Consider the following 21,138-nt stretch of genomic DNA (forward strand, 5'->3'; position numbering starts at 1 on the left):
AAGACACTTACCACTCTTTCTAAAACTCCAGTTACTGAAGAGTACCTGATTTTTATATTCCTTACTTACTAAAAATAAAATATCACTGATTCTTCTTCTTAATATGTATTACTTGCTGAGATGAGTGGATAATATTCATGTGATTCATATATAGGTATGATCATTAAATAAGTAGAATTAAATCCATGGCTATAACAGTGTTTAGGCAATACTTATTTTTTTTCCAACAGCTAAAGTAGGAGAGTGTATAGAAAAACAGTTCATTGTAAAGAATTCTCCATTTTCAGCCCAGACTTTATCTTACTCTAGATCTAGATATGAAAAAGAGATATAGGATAGCTGCAAATTACTCATTTAGTTCTGTTCCTACCTTCTCTTTTTTCTCCTGTGCTAATAGGTTTCTCATTTTCCATTTCTTCACTCTAAGCATAGTTTAATAATGTTGAAAACTAGTAATGAAAGTCTTTTGCTTTCTAATTTTTTATTATTATGAATTTAATATTATTCTCAACAAATGAAGAAAATGATAGAAATAAAAATTCATAAGTGTCATTGCCGCCTTTCCATTTCCTCTTCACTTTAAGATTGGTAGAACAGACATTAGTCACACTACTACTTCAAGGATCCATGGTTTCATCAAGTCTTTATAAGTTACTGAGTCATAAAAATTAGTTACTTTGTTGACAGCCTTGTGCTCGTGAGTCTCTCCAAATTTAAGCTAATTCATCAACTCGATTAATACTCAAAATATCTCCAGATTGATATAGGACCTGCCATTGTTTGTTCTCCCTTAGAATATCTTTGGAGAAATCATTGCATCATTGAGACATTGGAAGAGGAGTGTATTGCAGTATGCCAACCATACCTTAGAATACGAATGCCGCTTTTTAATTTTTACTACAAGCTGTGTTGAATTTGTAAATGTTAACTATTTATGCAGTTGTAATCATCAAAACAAGGGATATAAACATGAGTAAAATGGTCTCTTGAATGCACTACCAAAAATTATCTCTGTGGTAAATCAATTACCATAGATATCAATTAACTTGGGATATGCCAAGTTAAAGACCTAACAAACCATGATTAGCTAAGGTAAATGGAGGGAACAATCATTTTTAATGTGAAATAGAAGTATTCTGAACATATCACTTGAATTTGGGTTTCAGTTTCCTGAATGAACTAGATTGGATTATCCATAAAGTGCCCACTAACTTAAATAGTTAATGACCAGGGAAGCATGATCTCTCCTTTTCTTATGTTATTGATTGACTTTATAGGATTTTGAATATAAATTGCCTTTCAATCTTTCTGAAATTTCATATTAAAGAAACAATACCCTACACAGTTACCACGTGGCCATGTCTGTATTGCTGAAAGAATAAGACACTGGGGAGACAGTACTAAGGAAGGTCCGTTCCCTTTTCCTGAACTGTTCCATTCAGGTAAATATTGCATTCACATCAGTGGTGTGGTCATTCTGATGGATCATATCTGAAAAGGAACTTAAATGTCTGCTAGTCCAGATGATTTCTTTTCTAAACACAGGTCTCATTTTATAAATAAAAGGGAGTCCCAGAGACAATATGACTTACCTGAAGTCACACAGATATGAAAGAGTTGGGGCAGGATTTGAATGCAGATTCTCCGATCCTGAATCTTGTATTCTTTTCATTATTCTACACTACCTTGCATGTAGAGAGAGCCAAACTAATAAGCCAAACTAACAAAGCCCTAGAATTATGCCCAAATTGATTTTTTTAATTCAAATTAAGATAAAAATCAAATTCCCCATTATTTACTATCTTAAATTTGTAAAAAAAAAAAAAAAAAAAATGTTTACAGAAACAAACAACATGGATTAACAAAGGAAGGAAAGAACAAATGGAAAAATCATTTATTAAGCACTTAAGATGTCCCAAGCACTGTTCTAGGCAAAGCAAAGATAGACCCTACTCTCAAGAAATTAATATTTTAATAGGAGAGACAGCACTTATTAAGGAAGAGTAACCAGAGATGGGGGCTTTGGTAGGAATTTTATAGGAATTGTGAGTGAGATTTTAGGGAAGTAGGTTAACATCTAGGAACAATGACAGAATGGATCTGATCATGGTTCTTAGTTCCAGACCTAAAAGGTATGGGTGAAAAAAATGTACGTATCCATAAGCAAGGGAGCTGGCAAGAAGGCTGTGGAGAAGGGGACCAAAGAGGAGCGAATGAAGTGCAAAAGAGTTAGGACTTTCCTAAAATAGTGTTCTAAGTCAGCAATCTGAAAAATTGAGGTGCCATATGGGAATTTTTGTGCAGGAGGGGGTCTCTGGTGTAGGTGACAGGGAGGTTAGAGAGGAAATTGTGAAGGAGCTTGCTAGAGAAGAGGGAGAAAAAAATGGCTTTATCATTTTAGAATTTAAAAAGGAAATGCAATGTTCCTGAAGGCTAAGATGCTTTTATTTTTTTAACTTTGGGCTACTGTTGATATGCTTGGAAAATATAGAATTGCAATTAAAATTCATATCACTGGTTGTACCGTTTGCCTTCTTGGAAATCTTCAGTGGTTCCCTCTTGTCTAATGAGAAAACTTCACACTCCTCGGGTTTCAATCAATTCCCTTCAGTCTGGAACTGCCTTCCATGATCGATCTCCGTCTTCTCTAGTTTTACGTAATAGTCCTCTTATAGTGCTCACTGCATTCTAACAAAACTGGCCTACTCTTTGCCATCATTCCCCTGCTAAATGTCCTCTCCATTGAACTGGACCTGTTGAATTCTCTACCCATCATTTAAAGCCAAACTCAAATACCTCTTCTTCAATGAACTTCTTTTGATCCTTCCTAAGCCCAACTACCTTTTCCCTTTGCCATCACATACTTTATTTTCTATCTCTTTGATGCACTTTTCCAGATTATTGCATATTATGATTATGTTTTTAAATCATATTCCCCATGAACTTCGTAAGAAAATGGTCCATTTCATATCCAAAATTTCACCTAGCACTTATCGCAGTGCTTTGCATGCAGTGGGCACTTAATAAATGTTTATTTAATGGGAAGGGAAGAAAGGTAAGGAACAAGTCTGTTCCATGCTAGGCACTGTGCTAAGCATTTGACAATTATTATCTCTTTTGATCCTTACAACTGTAAGACAGGCGTTCTTACTGTCCCCATTTTACAGTTTGGGAAATGGAAGTTGACAGAGGTTAAGTGAATGGCCCAGTGCCACACAGCTTAGCAAATGTCTAAAGCTGGATTTGAACTTGGGTCTTCCTAACTCCAAGCCCAGTGATCTAACCACTGGACCACCTAGCTGCCTAATGAACCAATGATTACTAATAAAGCTTTTTTTTTTTTTTTACCAGATGTTTCAGGGGTGAAGACAAGGTTACTCACTGGGGGTGGGGAAGTGTAACATAACTATTGTCCCAAGGACCACAGCAATGAGGTGTGTAGGAGGAATGATAAGACATGCTGTAATGAACAGCTGTGTCAAAGCACCCCACCATACACAGGGAGACCTTCTATCACAGGTTCTTAGATCTGCATTTATAAAAGTCAAAGGAGGTCAATAGTAAATAAAAGGAAAGGAAGGGGTCAATAATCCCTTTAATCAAGCACGTGTATCATTCACTTAGTTCAGGGGAAAAAGTCAGCACCCTGAACTTCAGAGAAAATACAGAGAAATCAAAGGTCAACAGACAGGCTTCCAAATGTCTGACAGATCAACAGACAAATCCAGCTGTCTGCTCATAGTTACCAGAGAGGAAAGCAGGGAGAAGGGGTCTCCTTAAGGGCTTCCCAGAGTCTCATCTGGCCAAGGAAACACTTCCAGACAGTAAGCCCCAAAGTAAAATCTCACCCTCAGAATATTTATATATTTTTTACAGCCAGAAGACAACACAACCCTGGAGAACCAGTGCCTCATTAACAAAAGTTGTGAGCCTTCCTACAAATCTTCCCAGGTCCATTAATGAGTGGGAAAGTTCTTTATTCACATTAAAATAATTAACTATACAAATGCACGTACCATTTCTAGTTAGAGAAACTCTTGTTTCTGTACATTACTTGAAGTAAAGACTCTTGACTGATAAAGGCAAGATTCAATCAGAGGCACTTGATTATACTAAAACAAAACAGCAAAGATCCTACTTTGCCTGCATTTTAACAGTTTGGCATCATCCTCTAGCGTAAGACACAAAATACAAAACACTCAGTGTTGCCTTGGGTGGGAAACAAACTTATAGGAGAGTAGTGTATAGAGTGCTGTCCTGGAGTCAGGGAGAACTGGGTGGAAATCTAACCTTGGACAACTAAAAGTAGTTATCTGCTTAAGGACAAATGTCTCAATTTCTCTGAACCTGAGTCTCCCCCTTTGTAAGATGAAATAGTATTACATGGTGTCTTCAGGTCCAAATCTTTGATGCTGTGATTCACTGGGTCACAGTTCCACTTCATGTGTTTAGGTAGAACCAAGTAACTCTGCATGATGCAGCATATCACTGCCTTGGAAAGAAGCAAAGTATACAGGTCCTGCAACACAGTACTGAGGCCAAAATGCTTAACATGCCTGTTTATGCCTATGAAACTTGACATAAACTATGTAAACTCAGATTACTGGAGAAGGTTCTTGGGGCCACTAAATTAGTGAAACCTATTTTCTCCTTTAAAACACAAAACAAGTGGTTCAAGTCCAGAGTTCATGGGCTTTTATGAGATCTAGGTAAAGCATGAAAATTCCAATAAGAACCTTCACTATAACACATGCATATACCTTGATGTCACAAAATAAATATGCAGCATGGAGTAAAGTATTGTCTAGTTTAAAAATATGTGCATTTATAAAAAGTAATATTAATAAAGATCTCTTGCAACTGTACAAGTAGTTGTACCCTTCTGCATGTTGCCCTGTAAAGAATTGCCTGCCTTTCCTCCCACTTGTCCCAACTCAGACTATACCTACATGAATCCTTCTACCTGACTTCTGAGTGACCCATGACTCAATCAGTCCTGTTGCCCTTCTAACACTACTCTAAGTATATTGAAGTTGGGCATCATTTTCCAAAGACATAGTGCCCCAGTTTTCCAGGGATAAAGTGTCCTTTCCCTCCTAATTTCATTGTTCATTTAGCACATACTATGTTGTATAAAGCCGTTAGTGATGTATGACCTAGATGGGACTCAGCTGTATTCAAAATAATAAATATTCAGTCTACAGCTGAACCATCACTAGAGAAAATGCCTATCACTGACCCTTTGATTCATATGGGCTCATGATAATTTCCCCTCATTATCATAATCATTTTGAGAAATAGCACTATATAATCTTTTTAATATTTTCTTTATTTTCAGTAAGTTGCTTCTGATCTTTTGCAAATAGGAATACCTGCATCTTTTTCTAGTGGTAAAAATAACATCTGTAAATATGGTATTTCTATGTATAAATAACCGTTTCAAATTGACAGTGTGTTATTTACTTATTCAAACTTGATTCTCTCCATCTTTCAGGATACTTAATGACCATATTCAATACCTGTACCAATATGATGTTTCCGTCTACCAAATATGCACTTGATACAATGCAGTTTTTCTACATAGGTGAAGATTCTTAAGCTGCGTGTAATGCTCCTGATGGTAACTCCCTGGGGTTCTCTCTTGTCATCTGCAGGGTGCTGGTTGCACTGCACTGGTGGTAGCTGTGGTTGCAAGGAAATTAGAACTTACCAAAGCTGAAAAACATGTGCATAATTTCATGATGGATACCCAGCTAACCAAAAGAGTAAGTCTATATGCCATATATCTGAAAAGAGGCTATCTTTTTAATGTGTTTTCCATGTTTCATGAGTACTGTAACTTTTAGTTTGAAGGTTGCCATTAAAATCAAATGACATCCTTTATAATATTCTCTTTAGAGTCAATAATTATGTTTCAAAGAAAGAAAATTATTTGGTTTAGAGACAAATAGCTCTCTTAACCTTAGAAATGTGATATTTCCTAAAGAAATAAGCCAAACCAACACTTGTGATTGACAAGTATCCCTCATATTCGTTATTCTGCAGGTTCATCATGTCTAAGAACATAATAGCATTTTTATTTGAGAATTTTTATATTTTTCTCTCTCCATTATAACCAGCAGTACTGGTCACTAGTAACCAAGAACACTTGATATTTTATTAGATTAAATCATTTCTGTTGACAGTTGTTTCAAAATACATAGCATGGTCAAAGATGTTGAGGTGTCAAGGCTAACTGCAGTGGTGAATGGCAATGGATATTTTTTATTTCAAGGCTAAGAGGAAATAAAGCAAAATTTTTCACTTAGCACCTGTGCATGTGTATATATGTACATAGATATATACAAAGAAATTCAATCCTTTACTTTCAGAATTGTGCTGCATGTCAAGCAAAGACAAAGCCACACAATGTGTCCAAAAATTCTCATTATTCTTATTATTTCCTCAATGTTTAATAGAATATATCTACTGAGATAAAGTATATGATAAAAATATCATGCACAGGTATTCATATATACAAACTCAGAATAAATTATGCCATGAGAATTATATCCAAAACACTGTGAGGGAATTAAATACATTTTAAAGCTAAAGTAAAGGAAGAAACGTGCAAATTAAAAATTCTCTGAAAGGTAAACCATGATTTTTAAAATATATCATGAGTTAGAAAACAAACATACATGTGAATTAATACTGGTCATGCATGTGTCAAGGGTAGTTGAGTTCTTAATAACAACTTTACTTGAGCATACTTAAAATTCTCAAATGGAGCTTTGACCTGACCAATTAGGTTGTTTCCTCCAGTAATGGAGGATACAACTCATCCATGTCTACTTATGGCTCTTGTCCATTTTATACCATAAGTTCACCACAGGGGATCCCTCCAATGTGCTGAATGAAGGCTTTCCTTTGTTTTCCCTGACATGGTAGAGATGCTAGTGGAACATTCTGACAATGTACTAGTCATTCTTATCTTCTCTTATGATACATTTCCTTGATTCCTTTGATTTCCTTTTCTTTCATTCCTATTCTGCTTAAAAGTTCCTCATTGGTTAGGACTGTTGTAGCCTAAATATACAGAAAGGCATATTCAGCATATGCCTTTCTATTGCATTATATGTAGTATTTATTTTCAGTTTTCAGAGACTTTTGCATTGCATATGCCCCCACCATTAATTTAACATATTGTATTATTAATGATATTACATGTTTGCCTTTTTCATTCTTCTTGAACTATAGTATAAAATTTGGCCTTTAAAAATTCTCTATAGATTATATATTATTTTTAGATTGCTGGATAAGACATCGTCGTAATGATGCCATTTTAAGGGTCAGTTGGCTTTGTTCTGTTTCAGAGTTACATATTGAACTTGTTATAAGTAATCTCACATGACTAAAACTGTCCCCGCCAAAAAAGGAAATCATTATATTATGAGATAACATATATAAAATGTTTTTCAAACCTGCCCTACTAATGCATTTAGCAAAGGCAACAACATTATGATATTCCATATGTATATTCTCCAGATGGTTTCAAGGTATTTTTCTCTATACTTGATGGGTTAATATCCCTTCCCCATTACATTCCTCCTCCCATTAAATTTTTCATACCCTCAACATATTGGCTACATTTTAGACTCATTGTCCATATTCCCATCCAAAAAAGTTTCTATAGGATAACATGGAGACGTAAGCATTATCCTCTCCCTTGTCTCTTCTGTGCAACATAGGTCTCCAAAAAAAAGTTCAACATGGCACAAGTCTTATACAATCCCAAATTATAGTTAGAAATATTGTCCCCAAATACAGTTACGCATATTTAGTAAACAAAGAATGTTTTTATAAAGTTTATCAGAGATTCTTACTTGACTAGAATTTATAAAGTACCTGTTTTGTTTCTTTCAAAAGGCCTTCCCCTACCTAAAGGCAATAAAGATAAGAAAAAGACAAAGAAAATCAAACTTCCTGTCTAAGAGAGAAACTTAATCCCTAAAGAACTTTCCAGGATAGATGGAGCTCTCTTCCCACAGGGATTTTGCATATGGAACAATGGGAAGTTACTCCATCCCCTCTCACCCTTGATGAAAAATCAAACTGTCCTAGGTAAAAATTCTTTCATATTTCCTTCAGTACATAGCACTATCCAAGCAGAAACCAGGCAAAATCTTTAGGTGTCACTTTCTAGACAGGGCACACACAAATTACTCTAGCAGTTGCTATATTATAAGCAATTCCCTTGGAGGTCCAGATAAATTTCTTCTGAGTCCCTATACGAAAGGGCACCCCAAATTAACCCCAGTGGATCCCTGCTATTACAAGGGCAATCTAAATGGAATTACATAATCACTCAAGAATAAGGGAAGGATGGAAGGAAGGAAGGAAGGAAGGAAGGAAGGAAGGAAGGAAGGAAGGAAGGAAGGAAGGAAGGAAGGAAGGAAGGAAGGAAGGAAGGAAGGAGGGAAGGAAGGACGGACAGATGGACGGACTCACTCCATGGACCATACTATAACAAGCCATTCTGTCCTTCACTATCTCTCAAAGTCTGTTGAAATTCCTGTTCACTGTTTCCATGACAGTATCTATCCATCTCATCCCCAGCTGTTCTCTTTTCCTTTTGCCTTCAATCTTTTTTAGCATCAGAGTCTTTTCTAATGAGTACTGTCTTCTCATCATATGGCCAAAGTATTTAAGTTTCAGCTTCAGTATTTGCCCTTCCAATGAATAATCAGAGTTAATTTCTTTAAGTGTTGACTGAATTGATCTTGATGATGTCCAAGGAACTCTCAAAAGTCTTCTCTAACACCGTAATTTGAAAGTATTGATTTTGTGGCACTCAGCTTTCCTTACAACCCAACTCTCACAGGCATACATTACCACTGGGAAAACCATAGCTTTGACTAAACAGACCTTTGTCAGCAAGGTGATGTCTCTGCTTTTTAATACACTATCCATATTTGCCAGAGCTTTCCTTCAAAGGAGCAAGTGTCTTTTAATTTTATGACTGTAGTCACCATCTGCAGTGCCCAAAAATATAAAATCTGACATTGCTTCTATTTCTTTTCCTTGATTTACCAGGAAGTAATGGGTCCAGAAACCATGAACTTAGTTGTTTTTTTGTCACATTAAGCTTCAAGTCAACTTTTATACTCTTTTCTTTCACCCTCATCATGTGGTTCCTTAATTCTTCTTCACTTTGTGCTATCAGGTTGATATCTTCTGCATATCTGAGATCATTGATATTTCTCTCAGCAGCCTTAATTCTGCATTTTGATTCATCCACTATAGCATTTTGTGTGATGTGCTCTGCACATAATTTAAATAAATAAGGTGACAATGTACAGCCATGTTATGTTCCTTTCCCAATATTGAACCAATCAGTTGTTCCATGGTCAGTTGCTTCTTAGTCTGTATGCTGGTTCCTCAGGAGATAAATAAGATGATCATATACTCCTATCTCTTAGAGGATTTGTCACAATTTGTTGTGATCCAAACGGTCAAATAATGTAGTCAGTCAGTCAGATTTTTTTTTTTTTGGAACTCCTTTGCTTTCACCCTACTCTAGTGAATTTAGCAATTTGGTCTCTAATTCCTCTGCCTCTTTGAAAACCAGCCTGCACTCCTAGTAATCCTCAGTTCACATACTGCTGAAGTCTAGTTTGCAAAATCTTAAGCAAAACTTGCTGGTATGTGAAATGAGTTCACTTGTTCTATAGCTGGAATATCCTTTAGCATTGCCCTTCTTTTGGATTGGAATGTAAACTGATTTTTTCCAATCCAGTGGCCCGAGTGAGTTCTCCAAATTTGCTGGCATATTTAGTGCAACATTACAATAGCATCATCTTTTAGGATTTTAAATAGCTCGGCTGGAATTCTATCACTTCCACTAGCCTTATCAGCAGTGCTTCTTAAGACCCACTTGACTTCACTCTCCAGGATGTCTGACTCTACATCAGTAACCACACCATTGTGGTTAAGTTCTTTCTTCTATAGTCTATCTGTACATTCTTGTACTCAATACAGCCTCTGAAGTTGAGATGAAACAAAGTATAGATCAGTTCTCTGCACTTGTGCTAATTTTGGCCTAATAATTAACACCATGAAAAAGCACAGATGCTTCATCAGCCACTACCACATCACCCATATGTGGAACCATCAGTTACAGCAAATGGAGAAGTTTTGAATACTATGGATAAGTTCACTTATCTTGGTAGTGTGCTTTCCAGGGATGTACACATTGATAATGAGGTTGATGCACACATTAGCAAAGATAGCTCAGTGTTTGGGAGGCTCCAAAAGAAAATGTGGGAGAGAAGAGGTTTTAGACTGCCTACCAACCTGAAGGTCTACAGAGCCATTGTGCTGACCTCATTGTTGTATCACACCCAGGAAACTGAATCATTTCTATTTGAATTGTCTTAGAAAGACTCTGAAGATCATCTGGCAGGATAAGGTACCAGATCCTGAGGTCCTTGCTTGAACTAAACTGCCAAGCATTCAAACTATGCTTCAGAGAGAGCAACTCTAATGGGCTGGCCACGTTGTTCAAATGCAAAACATGCGCTTGCCAAAAAGACTGTTTTACAGAGAACTCACACAGGACAAGCATTCACATGATGGTCAAAAGAAGCGATAATAGGACACTCTCAAGGTCTGTCTGAAGAACTTTGGATTTGACTGTATGACATGGGAGACACTGGCACAGGACCTCTCAGCATAGCATGCCCGCATCAGAGAAGGCGCTGTGATCTATGAGCAAAGAATTGAAACAGTTCAAAGGAAATGCAGGATGCACAAATTTAGAGAAGCCACCTCAAATGTTCTCATGAACTATTTGTGCCCCACCTGTCGTAGAGTATTCCAAGCTCATACTGGTCTGATCAGCCACAGTCAGACACACTGAAACTGGATTCTAGCATAGTGATGTCATTTTGGTCCTCTTCGAGAATGAAGGACAGCAGCTGTACATTCTGGCCATCTCTTCTTAATCTCTTCTACTTCTTTTAAGTACCTACCAAATTTGTCTTTTATTATACCCATTTTTGCAGGAAACATTTCCTTGATCTCTCCAATTATCAGAAAGAGATCTCTTGCCTTTCCTGCTCTGTTGTTTTCTTCTCTTTCTTTGCCTTAAGAAATCCTTCTTATCTCTCCTTGCTGTTCTCCTTCATTCAGTTCACTATATCTTTGCCTTTCACTTTCCTTAAGACCTCAGATTTTTTAAAAAGCCTACTGTTTTGCTTTCTTCCCCTTCTTTGGGATGTTTTTTGTTGCTGCCCCCATATAGTATTGTCTATAGTTGTCTATAGTTATTCAAACACTCTGTTAACCAAATCTAATACCTAAAATCTTTTCATCATCTCCATTACATATTCATAAGGGATGTTATTTAGATCATACCTATACATTCTGATGATTTTCCCTACTTTCTTCAATTTAAGTCTGAATTTTGCTGTCAGAACCCCCATTAAACATTAGAAGTTGATTATTCAAGATTTTTAGGCTAGCAGGCAAACAATAGCTGTGAAATCTAACAGGAAATCAAATAGGGTCAATTTAAAAGGAAAAATATTAATATTTTTGAGCTGTTATAGCAAGCTGTATGACAGGGGTACTTAGCTGAAGGTCTATGAATCTTTTAAAAAATATTTAATTATCTCAATAGAATTAGTCTCTTTTATAATGCTATGTATTTAATTTCATTTTATGCATTTAAAATATTATTTTATGAAGAGGTCCATAGACTTTATCAGACTACCAAAGCAGTCCATTTAACTCTCTATTTTTCTCTCACACATTCTCTCCCTCTCTCTCTCTCTCTCTCTCTCTCTCTCTCTCTCTCTCACACACACACACACACACACACACACACACACACACACACACACACCACAAACATAATTAAGTAATTAGGGTTCCTACTCTAAGAGAACTTGAACTTGAACAAATGGATATAGTGATACAATAGGTTAGTACATAAATATTCAAACAAGCAAAAGTTATTAAATAGAAATTGATCTATAAGGAAGCAAACAGGAAAACAAATTATTGTATCTAAAAGAAAAGAGAGAAAACCATTGCCAATTCTTCTTTACCAAAAATGAGGGCATCTGATAAGTAGAGCCTTGGGTGAGGAATATCTCTAGGAAGTCTTCCGAAATGCAGAAGTCCCAATATGTATTCTAAATGAAGCCCTATCAAATGTGTTCCCAAATATGATTTAACCAAATAACAAGAATTAGCTTTTATAAAAGATTATTTTTATTGAAAAGGTATAGCAGGGATCACAGTACAAAATCATTCTTTTTACTCTCTCACTACCCACCCACCCCCTAAAAAACATATCCACTTAGTCCCTGAGAAGAGAAAACTCAAATATAAAGTGGTTGCAACATAACACCCAGCCCCAATTGTGGGGAATAAATATACTTCTTGGTCCTTTGAATCATTTTCTCCCTCTGTGTAATCACCACCAAGTTCACTTCTATATGTGGCCTTGCCAAGTGGAAAGTCAGTTCCCTTGCTTAGCTGGTCCAGCTTCTTGTTGGACTGATCAAGCAGGTTGCTCTCCAGTACTGCTGTATACCTTACCAGACTCAGCTAAGGCTACCACTGACTTCAGGACTTGGGTTGTTTGGGAGACTTCAGATGACTTTGAAGGATCTGTTCTCACCAGCTGGTTGAGTGTTCCCCTTGATGAGTCTCTCAGTATCACTGGTTGCTTGGTGTTCTCCTCTCAGGATTAACATTCACCTAAGATCAGAATAGAAGAAATACACAAGGAACAAAGGTGCCATCCCAAAGACAAATCCATGTTGAGCAGAGAGACAAGGCAGGCAAAGCTGTTGCCCTCCACCCACCAAAAGATTTACAATAATTCTTACAGAAAAGCCATCAAGAAAGAGAGCAAGAGATCTTCTCCTTAAACCTTTTCTTAATGTGTTTAATAAAATGTATGATCTATTGGGAAAAACCCTACCTTTCATTCCTAATCTCTGATTAGCTTTCATTCTTCACAAGTCAAGAACTAGAATTTCCATTGTTGCAAACATCCAAATCCTTCCCAAAGGTTGATACACGTACATGCAGTAAGAGTAAAGTGATCATTTAAAAGGTTTTTGGTCACCATGCATCCAGCCAAGTGGATAGACAGAGGATACCTGTGCATCTACAGAGGATACCTCTGGAGTGAGTGAAAGCTCCCCTTCATTATACTTGCCTAAAAGTAAACTCATCTGAGTTTGAACCAAACAAGACATGACAAATGCCCTAAAGACTCTGCATGAGGATGCATCAGGTGCATTCTTATATAATGAGCTTATATATAATGGGTTGTAACCCATTACATAAGAATCTGTAGAACCCCTACAAACTATGACCAATGAAATACCTAGATATTATATTTCAAGAAATCACAAGAGAGAATTGCCTCTTAGAACAAGAGGAGAAAGCAAAAATAGAAAGAAGCTACCTATCAATGCCTAGCAATTCCAAACCGAAAATAGTCAAGAATGTGAGAGCTAAAATCTTGTGTGCTCCAATCAAAATTATTACAAGGAAACAAAAAGAAAGAGTTTGCATAACAAGCTACCATGATCAGGACTTAGTAACAAATATTATAAAGAAATGAAATCTTAGAATATGAACATTCTAAAAGGCAAAAGATAAAGGTTTGAAATAAAGAATTGCACCTTGAAAAACTGAGTTCCTTTGTTGGGGAAAAACATAGATCTTTAGTGGAGTACAGTGCTTTGATCAATATGGAAGAAAAGGCCAGAACTCAGTAGAAACTGAGAAATATGAATCTAGGAGTTAAGAGAAACCTAAAATGGTAAATATATTTGAGCAAATAGAAGATAAACAATGCAGAAGCACTTCAGGAAAACAAGGTCCAGATGTGGGATGTTGAAAAGAGGAAAGGGAGTTAGGGAAAATGGGATATACTAGAAAAGAATTGAGGAAGAAGGGAAAAGTTACTAATTTCCATAACTGGAGTGCTTGAGAAGAAAAATATACAAGGAAGGAGTAGGAGGAGCAGGATTCTCTAGAACTCACTCTTCTCAGAAACAGGCAAAAGAATATTGAAAAAAACATGGTTATAGTGTAGAAATACATTAAACTAATCAAGGAAACAGATGGGATCAGGAAAGGAGAGGGGGCGGAACAAGAGGAGGCTAAGACTCGTTGAAGGAGTAGTCATAAAATAATCTTCAACTTCAGAGGGTTGATCATAAAGGGAGTATTAAAAAGAGAAAGAAAGTGTAAGAACTGGAGATCAGGTCAGAGCTTGGCAAAGAGAGGAGCCACACAGGAGTAAACAGATTCAGTAATTTTATATTGCTAGGGGGTGATCAAATTCCTCCTCAAAAGAGGGGAAGTAGAAGAAGATGGAGGGAAATATATAATTAGCAATTATAACAGTGAATATAAATAGAATGAAATCACCCATGAAATGAGAGGGTAGCCAAATGGATTGGAAAATAGAATCTCATAACATACCATTTACAAGAAACACTTGAAACATAAAGAATCACACTGTAAAATTTAGAGGTTATAACAATTTATGATTCTTTAGGTCAAAAAAGCAAGGGTTGCAATTATGATCTCAAGCAAAGCAACAGAAAAAAATGGATATTGTTAAGAGAGATAAGCGATGAAAGTATTATTCTTAAAGGCACCAGAGAGAACGAGGTAAATCAATACTATACATGAACATAAATATGTGTATATTTACATGTATACATATATCTGGACCATAGACATAGCATATAAGTACTTAAAGAATAAATTAATTGAAATGAAGAGAGAAGATGTAACAAAAGACATCTTAAGGACCTGAATGCAGTATTAGAAAACTTAGATTATGATAGATTTCTGGCAATTACCAAATAAATCGGAATTGAAAAGTTTAAAAAACTGAAAATAAGATCATACCACTCTGATGGCAGAAAGTGAAGAGGAATTAAGAAGCTCTTGATAATAAAAGAGGAGCATATAAAAAGTTCCATGAAGCTTCACATCAAAAAATAAAAAGCCCAAGGTCTTGGCAACTTATCCCATGACTTCCTGGCAAAGAGAGATAGAAGAAATGGAAGCAATGTCAGATTTTATATTCTTGGGCTCAAAGATCACTGCCAATGATGACTTGCAGCCATGAAATTTTAAAAAAAAAAAAAAAAACCTTGCTCCTTTGAAGAAAAGCTAAGGCAGATCTGGACAGCAGACATCACCTTTGGTGATCATAGATCAAAGCTATGGTTTTTCCAGTGGACAGTATGATTGTGGGAGTTGGACCATAAGGAAAAATGAGCATGACAGAATTAATGCTTTTTAGTTGTGGTGCTGGAGAAGACTTTTGAGAGTTCCTTGGACATCAAAGAGATCAATTTAATCAGTACTTAAAGGAATTAATTCAACCTGTTCGCTGGAAGGTCAAATACTGAAGTTGAAACTTAAATACTTAATGAGAAGACATGACTCACTGGAAAGCACCCTGATCTTAGGAAAGATTGAAGACAAAAGGAAAAGGGGATGGCAGAGGACACGATGGATAGATAGTGCTATGGAAACAACAAATATGAACATGGACAGACTTTGAGACATAGTGGAGGACAGAAGGAGCTGGCATGCTCTGGTCCATGGGGTCATGAAGAGTCAGACACAACAAAATAATTAAATTTTAAAAACTACATCATAAAAACTTTGGGAAAAAAAGAAAAAGCAGAAACATGAAGTACTTCCTTGACTTATCGCAGCAAAATAAATATATAATCAATAAAGATTATTTGAAAAAAAGATTCAGAAGTAAATGGAGAACAAATATTTTCATACTAAAAAATAAATGATATAGGAGAAAAGTGGGTAATTTAGAACTATACTTCAAAAGTCACTCATCAGTGTAAATTCTTTGACCTAATATCACTACTTGGCTTTTGCAACAAAGCAAACAAAAAAGAAGGGATGGGATGCGATGTATAAAATTTTTCATGGCAGCACTTTTTGTTATATCAAAAACTACAAGTAAAGTGGGTGCCCAACAACTGGGGAATGACTGAGCAAATAATTGTATTTTAATATAATAGAATCGTATTGTGATGTAAGAAGTGATTAACATGATGATCCCAGAAAAATCTTGGAGGTTTTATAGGAATTGATGGAGAATGAAGTGTACAGAAGCAAATGAACCACTTATATAATGGTTACAACATTTTAAAAGAAAGAAATCATGAAAAAATTAAAGACTGGTTAATCAATGTAAGAAAAACCTGTCTGCACTAGATAACCTTCACTTTCTCTCCTTGTGATTACTCCTCAACTCTTTGGAATTTGGTTTCCAGCCTCATTACTCAAATGAATCTGATCTCTCCAAAGCTATTTTCAATGATCTCTTAATTGCCAAATCTGATGTTCTTTCTTAGTCCTTATCCTTCTCCCCCCATCTATTCCATTGGACATTCCTGACCATCCTACCCTCCCGAATATTCTCTCCTCTCTGTGACATACTTTCTGGAAGCTCTTCTTCTGCTTGTCCAATCTTTCCTTCTCAGTCTCTTTTTGAAGGCTCATCATCTTCATCTCTCCTTAGCTGTGGGTTGTGACCCCATAGGGTCACTTCAGAAGTGATGGAGGGGCTGTGAGTGAAAAAAGTTTAAGAAGCCCTGAATCCTACGTCACACTCCTTAATTGTAGGTGCTCCTCAGAGTTCTATCCTGTTCCCTCTTCTTTTCTCTGTTTATAGTCTCCTGGTAAATTCATCAGTTACCATAGGTTTATCTATCACCTCTGTGCAGATGACTCACATGTACATGCAGAGTCCCAGTCTCTACCCTGAGTTTCACTCCTAAATCATGAATTGGACATTGGACATTTCAAGCTAGATGTCCCAGAGTTAAAGAAAAAGATTATCATGACCCCCTCACACTCTGGCCTCTTCCAAACTTCCCTATTTCTTTTGAAGACCTCACCATGCTGATTATCTCCTCGGTTCATGTATTTGGAATTATCCTCAAAACTTCACTCTCTCTTATTCCACAAAACCAATTGTCGTCTTGTTTCTACCTCCACTTATCTTTAGCAACTAATCTGTTCTCTTCATTTACACACCCAGTACTTTAATTCAGTCTCTAATGAGTTTCAACAAATTATTGCAAGAGCCTCTTATTTCAAGTCTCTCTCTACTCTACAACATCCCATACTCTACTTCCAAAGTACTTTTCCTTAAGTGTAGATCTGTTCATGTGACTCCCCTAGTCAACCAAATCCAGTGGCTTCCTGTTGCCTCTAGGACAAGGATTCATAACCTGGAGTCTGTTTTATACTATTTTGATAATTGCATTTCAATATGATGGTTCCCTTTGTAATACTATGTATTTTATTTTATTTTATGCATTTTGCATATTCTGTCAAGGGGTCCATAGGCTTCAGCAGACTGTTGCACACATGCGAAAATGTTAAGACCCTTGCTTTAGGAGAAAATGTAAATTCTTCTGTTTAGCTTTTAAAGCCTTATACAACCTGGTCTCAATTTATCTTTCAAACCTTATTGAATATTATTTCTCCTCCTGCACATTGCAATCCAGCCAAACTAGGCTTCTTAAGATTCCTCAAACGTGACATTGCATCTCCCATCTCTGTGCCTTTGCACTAGCTAGCCTCCTTATGCACACTCCGCTTTTTACCTCATGCCTCCAATACTTTCCCTCCTTAAGCACCATCTTCTGCATTAAGCCTTTCCTAATCATTTCACCTGCTGCTGTACTCTCTCCCAAACTACTTTGTATATAACTTCTCTGTATGCATTTGTATTGATTCATTCTACATTTATGCCACACATATTTGTATATACACTTGTCTCCCTCATTCAATGGAAGTGTGGACTTTTTCATTCCTTGTACAAATATCTCTGGCTCTGTCCTTGATAAGATCTCTTTGAATACGGACTCTGTTACTCAGTAACTAGACTTCATGTCATCTGAAAATTTGGTAAGCATACCACCAATGAGATCCAGGCAACCTTTCTTATGAAAAGGTCAGCGCTCACTAGAAAATTTCATTTTCAAATACAAGACTCAAGAGAGAAATAAAAACATACACAAGAAGAGAAAAGAAAAAGAAAACTTGTTATTTAATATGGGCAAACTATTTACATCCCTATATGAGCATTACCTCTCTCTAAATGAATACCTGAAAAGGCCAGCCTAAAAAGGTCAAGGTCTCCCATTGCATCCTGGGTCATCTCCAGTCATCCTGATGAATATCTAATCACTGCACCCAGATGGCTCAGGAGGACAAAGTGACGTTGGTGATCTTGCACAGCCCCCCCTCACTCAAAACAAAGTCAAGTGAAAGTCATGCCATTGTTTCTCTGATGTCATGGTCTTCTTTGAAAACAAAGGACAAATACAGATCTATGCTGAGATACAATGATTAGTCTTAAAGCCAAATTTAAAAAAAGGATTATTTCTAAAGTACTTTCTAAAAATCACACACCAGTCATCTCTTCATACTAATATCTACAAAATAATTTCCAGTGATTGGCAATCTACTCATTACTGAGAAAAGAGTTAGTGAATACTTTGGGTTATGTTTCAGTCTGGAAAAAGAAATTCTCAGGATCAATATCCGTTTAAGATTGGTTGTTCATATTTTAGAATGATAAATGTTAGAGGTATAAGGGACATTAAATACCATCTAGTCCAATCTCTTATTTCACTGAAGAGGAAACATACTCAGACACATAAAGTGTCTAACTAGTTAGTTAGTGACAGAGCCAGGATTCAAACACATTTCTCTTGACTCCCTATTTCCCTTTCTACTACATCACATTGCCTTCCTTGAAAGGCAGTTTTCTAACTTCGAATCATCACCTTACTTCCATCCTTCCCATATGGAAAGCTCATTGTTTTCACATTAAATACACCAGCTTTAACTTCTGATATTAGCTTCTTAACTTAATAAGGATTAATAAATCCAAAAGTCAAGGATTTAGAGTTGGAAGTACCTTAGAGACCAGCTGGTCCAACTCTCATTTTACACATTAAAAAATTTTGAAATCCAAAGAAATGATGGGTTTGTCCAAAGACACACAACTACTGAGCAACAATACCCAAACTAGATCTATACGGTACAAGACATCTAAATAAAAGCAGAAATCTTCAATAAATTTTCTGAATTTACATAATCACCATACTGCCAAACACTTGGATATTAAAAAGTAGTCAAACACAGGGCCATTTATTGCTACTCCATACTGAGATTAGATGAAAAGGCAACAGATTTTGCCTTTCAGTCATAATTGCTGAAGATTTTAACAAAAAAAGTACTTGATTTAATGTCACTGTTGAAGTATAAAAGTACATTTAGACTATCATTGTCCATTCAAGGAAATTATCATTTATGAAATATACTAGACTCCAATTTTGAGCAGCCCTGCTACAGTCTCTAACCTTATATGTTTGGCAGTTTTGCTTTTTTTTTTTTTTTTTTTTTTTTAAGAAAAAAGTGACATGGGAAAACAATCACAGCATGAAGTGGAAATAATTTAAAGGACTAAGAATAGGTCTTGAGGAAAGCTCCAACAAGGGAACAACAAAAATGGTGAAAAGCATCATTTTGTATGTATCAGATACTCTAGCTAATATAAGTAGAACCAGGACACTTTGGTTTGAATTCTGGGTTTGCCCCTTAATACCTTTATATCTCTGGACCTGAGTTCTTTCATCTATAAAGCAGAGAGATTTCACATGAACTATGCGATCTCTAGAGCCCCCTCCAGTTTTTATCTTATAGTAATGTCTCCCCTCTCGAAAACTAAAAGGTCTCTCTAATGTTGCATAGGTACATGGGAAACGATACATTAAAATCCCTCTCTCTGTTTCCATGCATTTTTTTGCATGCAATAGTAGATCTATTTAGCAGACTTAACTCATCACAATGAATTTGATGAACAAGGGCCTCCTAGAAAAGTACTAGAAGATTCAGGTACTGATTTTACGAACTTGATCTTTTTCTTTTTATATAGGTGAAAAATGCAGCTGCCAATGTACTCAGGGAAACATGGCTAATTTACAAAAATACAAAGCTGGTAAAAAAAATAGATCATTCAAGAGTAAGAAAACATCAGCGTAAATTCTTACAAGCAATCCATCAGTAAGTAGTAATTTTTCTCCCATTCTGCTGTTATATCTTTGGATTTATATTAGGGGAAAAATTTTATTTTCAGAGGGCATTAAATGGCAAAGTAATGCTTTTTTTAGATATGAAAATTTTTGAACACTGAAAAATTTGTAAATTCTTTGCATATTTGAGAGATTATACACCAATAACATACATTGAAAGGAATGAATATTTGATATTGTAGTGGATGCTTAAGACTCTCATTTCATGTGTTGCACACATTCAAATTATTGCTAGAGTCGTTGTTAAGGTTTTATTGCCTAACAAAGCGTATGAATCTTTGTCATTTGCTCTTTGAGAATTAGGCTGGATCTATATGATACCAGACGTCTGTATAAAAGCAGAAATCTTCAATAAATTTTCTGAATTTAACATAATCAATATAATGCCAAATATCTGAATATCAAGAAATATCTATATAATTGAGTTTTTCAGCTCCTTTCCATATTGTAATCTCACTTAAACTTATGTCCTTCATATAGTTCTATATTCTTGAATTCTTTCTGTTAGCAGACTCTCACTATTATGCTGATGTTAAAAAGAATGGTTATATGGTTATATTTTTTTACCTTATAACATCAAATTTCAAGAAAGAAATACATACACAGTATTCACTGGTGCATTGGAGGCATTGGTTTTTAGGACTCAGTGACTTTCTTCCTAGGGCTGGATGCATCATATATGGATGCATGTATTTTTCCTGGGGATGTTGGCTATATGAATTTATTGATTTCTACCTCATTACATCCTTAAGAAGTGGGAATAGATGAGTTTTTTACCTCCCAGGATAATCTGTTTTACAAAGAGCCAAATCCAATATTACCCAGTAAGACAGTAATTGCAGAAAAAGATCTTTTGATTCCTACTGTATTGCTTTGTTCAAGATATCAGACCTCTGTGTGTCCTTAAATCTAAAATATTGTGTCCAATAGAACAGACTTTTGGAAGTTTCTTTTGATTATTTTC

At 36.0% G+C, this 21,138-nt stretch overlaps 1 protein-coding gene across 3 annotated transcripts in view; it reads left to right on the forward strand.

Moving 5' to 3' along the window:
• Positions 1-21,138, forward strand: part of KCNN2 (potassium calcium-activated channel subfamily N member 2) — a 180,299-nt gene that overhangs the window by 151,582 nt on the left and 7,579 nt on the right. For 2 of the 3 annotated variants that reach the window (XM_072597187.1, XM_072597194.1), the window contains 2 exons: positions 5,655-5,765; positions 20,018-20,145. In XM_072597187.1, the coding sequence (XP_072453288.1) occupies positions 5,655-5,765; positions 20,018-20,145 (239 nt within the window). The remainder of the gene's footprint in view (positions 1-5,654; positions 5,766-20,017; positions 20,146-21,138) is intronic. The other variant, XM_072597192.1, reaches the window with a different exon arrangement.

Source organism: Notamacropus eugenii, chromosome 3, assembly GCF_028372415.1.
Source record: "Notamacropus eugenii isolate mMacEug1 chromosome 3, mMacEug1.pri_v2, whole genome shotgun sequence".
NCBI lineage: Eukaryota > Metazoa > Chordata > Mammalia > Diprotodontia > Macropodidae > Notamacropus > Notamacropus eugenii.